The 4,478-nt window shown below is 34.4% G+C and overlaps 2 protein-coding genes across 2 annotated transcripts in view; one reads left to right on the top strand and one right to left on the bottom strand.

Moving 5' to 3' along the window:
• LOC108769182 (zinc finger HIT domain-containing protein 2) lies at window positions 1-2,358 on the bottom strand. The gene is made up of 5 exons (XM_018520024.1): window positions 1,794-2,358; window positions 1,362-1,653; window positions 1,022-1,288; window positions 830-952; window positions 1-345 (listed from the first exon to the last, which is right to left on the bottom strand). Exons 1-5 carry the CDS (start codon window positions 1,838-1,840, stop codon window positions 34-36), a joined length of 1,041 nt encoding a protein of 346 aa, XP_018375526.1. The 5' UTR covers window positions 1,841-2,358; the 3' UTR covers window positions 1-33.
• Window positions 2,359-2,935: 577 nt separating this feature from the next.
• The window catches only part of LOC108769199 (choline/ethanolamine kinase), a 12,774-nt gene continuing 11,231 nt past the window's right edge, over window positions 2,936-4,478 (top strand). The window contains exon 1 of the mRNA XM_018520055.1: window positions 2,936-3,647. Coding sequence (XP_018375557.1) covers window positions 3,621-3,647 — 27 coding nt within the window. The 5' untranslated portion in view covers window positions 2,936-3,620. The remainder of the gene's footprint in view (window positions 3,648-4,478) is intronic.

Raw genomic sequence — 4,478 nt, forward strand, 5'->3', positions numbered from 1 at the left:
GTATCAGTTTTAATAAATAACTTCACGTTATACTTATAAGATTTCTGTTCCAGCACTTTTCACCCATGATAAATAATACTCTAACTTTTTTAAACACAGAAGTATATTCTTTTTCGATAGACTTGTGTCGTTGCTAAGTTTCTGTGAAAATTTCTTTGTAAATTCCCGATTGTCACTCTTGCCAGTTGAAATTTCTTTCTTCGCTGCTGTCAGCAACCGATGAAGCTCGGAGAGTGCCGCGGCTGTATAAATGGTTTTCATTTCAACGCCTGGTCCTTGCAAAATGGAAGCACCAGCTTCTCTTAGTGCTGTTATAGTTTGTTCATCTTGTGGCAACCAATCAACCTATAATAATATATTTATATATATATATACATATACACATGTATATTAAAGTATATATTGAGTAATAATATACTCTGGTGAAATTTTTTTCAGAACACTTTTCAGAATTTTTAAATAATTTTATCTTTCGAAAAATTTCTCACATCCTTTATACAGATTTGCACTTTTCAAAGTGTTGAGAAAGTCTATATTTTTTACCAAAATTTTTTATATTTTGAATTCTGAAATATTCTAAGATTTTTCATTTTAAAGTATTTGATAAAATCTTACAAAATCTGAAAAAGTATTAAAATATTTAAGGTTATTTTTTCAGAAATTACAGAATGAGAAATCTTAAAATATTTCAGAATTGATATAAAAAATTCTAAGCTGTAGAGTTTCTCAGTATTTTTGAAGTGTCCCAATTTGTATAAAAATTTCTAAGAAAAACTTTCATCAAGATTTATAATGTATACATTTATATTATTATATATATATATAAGATAATCAGAAAAACATGGACAGCTTCCTCAGCACAGTTTAAATAATCTCCAATATAATAAAGAGCTACATATGCATAAGCATATATCACGTTTGTTACATTAAAGGGTACATAAGGAGATGCTTTCTAAAAAAAAATAATAATAAAATTAAGTCATATATTTTAACTATGAATATTGATTTTATCTTTACCAACCTGCAATTCGTTAAATAATGGTACATCTATCAAATCAGGATATTTTAAATCGCTATAAGCATCCTTAATGTCTTCTTCAATTGGCTGAATTAATTTTTTTTCTACATGACAAGTCCACCATGGCACCCATTTAGGCAACAGCTTTTCTGCCTCTCCATTTTTTATCAATGCTTCAAATTCTTGCCTCTCTGCTTCAGATAAGGCTGACCAGAGCTCATTTGGATCTTCCAAATTGACATTCTGCAATCTGGATTCCAAATCAAGAAGCTGAAAGATACATTTGTAAGAATGAGCATTCACCAAATCACAAGAAACTGTCGAGAATATTGATTTTTATTACTTCTTGCTCGTCGTCTGAATCCAATGGATAATCCTCTCCACTGATGCTCCCCTCATCTGAATTATTTTCCAAGATATCATTTTCCATGTCTGATTCGTGTATTCTCTTAAGGATTTCCATCATTTTTTGTCTAGCAACTGGATCGTTTTCTTGAGACTTTAACTCATCCTCAACGCACTGCCTATAAAAGCTCTCGGAGCAATCCGTATGTGCATCTGACTTATAACATTCAGCTCCGCAATAGCCTATACCACATCGTGGACAAGTATACAAGCGTTTACGCTTGCTGCAACTAATACGAGAAGAGAAATGCATGTTGACACAATACAAATAAAAGCGTTTACAATATTTGGTTTAATGTAATTTAGCAATTTTGTATGAATACTTTTTATAAAATACAATTTAATATATAATATAAAACGCTGAACTTACAATTCGCAAACAGTAGTGGTCGAACTTGTGCCAGGAGTATCCGTCATTTCAAGTCCTGGGAGTTTTTTGGAATTGATTCAACCAACTGACTTTTGCACCTCTGTTTGAGGTTATATGCCTGAATTCTTGATATTATGTTACTTTCAAATTACTTTGCCAGCTTGATGTAATTAAATATAATTCTGATCTTCTCCCAGTGATTTTCATTGATTAGTTCGAAATCTTACAATCATATACATTATACAATCTCTGGAAGATAAAAAATAATGTAGAAAAGATTAATATTGCCTGCCACTTAAACAGCGTCCTACTCTACTAACGACACGTTATTTTACCGACTGATTCAAGAATTCTTCATTATTTAACAAGATGTCGGCTCGTGTATTGTTTTCTACGTTCTTAAAATCTCTTTTCGTTTTTTCTGATAAAAGGCTTGATTCCTGCACAAAGCCATTCTTTACTTTTTCAATCAAAAAGGTTCTTTCTTACTTAGAGCCTATAGAAATAGTATCAAGATGAGGAAAAGAGGAATTTGTAGAAATCACCAGATATGAGTCAGGAGGATTCACGGTTAAGAAATTTGTAGAACGTACATAACTTGCTTTTATAATTACAAGAACTCGTTTATTCTTCCCATAGAGCTGAACTTTTTGGACTTTTTACCTTTCCTCTTTTTCTCGTCAGTATCTATAATTAGTCTAATTATATACCGTCTTTAAATAAAAATGTATATATTACAGCTGCAAGGGACAGACTATATGTTCGACCGTTCTCAGGCCTATATATAGAATTTGCATAAAGAAAATACGACATTCGAATTCGATTTATCGTGTACTTTGAACTTAGCAGCTGAGCAGTAGCAGCTAATCACACAAAAAGGAATTAACAGAGAGAATCGCAATCAGAATTGCACTGGCAACAATCGGTGCATTATATATTTTCGGTTTTTCCACACTTTTCTCTCCCTTCTCTCTTTATCCCACGGTTTAAGTCAAAGGCATGCGATTTAACTACTGACGTATGCACGTATGCACGATAAGAGCCAGGCATGAGGCATTGCCGCATCGCATTATCGTTTTTAACCCCACCGGCTGATCCTCTCGTGCCTTTCGATTGGCGCTCGTGGAGCTACGACAAAAACAAGCGTGCTGGCGTTGTGTGGTGTCCCGTATCAAGCAGGCGCCAAGCGGAGTGGAGCTGAGCCGAGCTGAGCCGTGAACGGATGCGTCATTCGAGGCTGATCGAGCAAACCGGAGTTACACGGGTTACGCCTTTCGGAGAGTGATTCTGAATTTTTAGAGAGAATTTTTGAAGTCGAACGGTCTTGCACTTAATCGTATCTTGTCATATCCTTTTTCCCTTTCCACGACACCTTAATTGCTCAAATATATCTACATATAATAAGCGAAAGTATTTTCGCGAGCAGAGTTTATTCGCCGCGTATTAGGTTCCACGTCGACAGCGTGACTGGAAATACCTGGTGACACAACACGATTCCGTAGCGACCTTTCCTAAATAGTCTCCGATCCCTTCGATTTGTTTTGTTGATGTTAACAACAACCGCGAGCCATCCTCTCGCGAGAAAATCGAATCGGGACGTGATAATTACACACGTACTCATTATCTTATCCGGTGACGCGTCTCATGATTATAGTTAGCTCATAATCACGCCGGTAGTAAAGTAATTAGCGCTAGGTGTGTGCCACATCGTCAGAGGATCATCGCAAATTCTTCTATTATTTTCTCTCTTTGTTTTGCTTTTTCTCTTTCTGAAGCGGTGAGCCAGTCGTTTCAATCTATTCGCAGTCTATCCGACGAGATTTCGACATGGGTATCGAGGACACCGAGTACAAGGTAATCTTACTTAATATTTCATTTGTATAATATATTTTTCATTTCTCGAAATATTTTCCGTCGCGCGCGCGCGCACGAAACAATTTTTCCTATCGCAGTTTCACGTAATACAGCTGCTAAGAGATTTAAGTTCATTTCTATTAATGTTGATTAACTTCTCTCGATTCAACTTACTTTTCATTTAAAAAAAATTTTTTTTTAGAATTAGAAAGAGATGAAGAAGTTAATTAAACTAAAATTAAACTACATTGATAGAAACGGACATTAATCGTCACACTTTAATCGCTGCTTCTCGGAAAACACTCCTCCGGCCTTGACTTCTCTTGCATCTCATTTTTTTTTATTGCGTTTTAATTTCCCCGAGGTTGAGGAAAAACATATATTTGTCTATGCTTTAAGATTGTTTATTGATGCATTTTTTCGCCTCATTTTTTATCTACCCGATTTCCCCGTAAAAAGTACATGTTTATTCATCGGAATTAATGTTTTTTCGATTCTTTAAGACGTTTTTCTACTCTTTTTATTTAGGCCCAATTTCTTCACCTCTAGATAACTTTATTAAGAGATATCTCATAGAATACAATGGAGATATCTCCTGGATAAGGTTATCCGCAACTTATCTAGAAGTGAAGAAATTGGGCATTAATCTGCTCGATTTTCCCAAAAATAAAAAAATAAGCATTCATTTGGAATTGCTGTTGTTTTCCCTTTAAGGAGGTTGTAAGGGCATAAAACATATATTAATATTTTCGCTTTAAACAAACTACATACATGTGAAAGTTGTGTTCATAACATTCTGGTTTTATTGAGCAACACATTTTTATAGGTTAT

Source organism: Trachymyrmex cornetzi, unplaced genomic scaffold, assembly GCF_001594075.2.
Source record: "Trachymyrmex cornetzi isolate Tcor2-1 unplaced genomic scaffold, Tcor1.1 scaffold875, whole genome shotgun sequence".
Taxonomy (NCBI): Eukaryota; Metazoa; Arthropoda; class Insecta; order Hymenoptera; family Formicidae; genus Trachymyrmex; species Trachymyrmex cornetzi.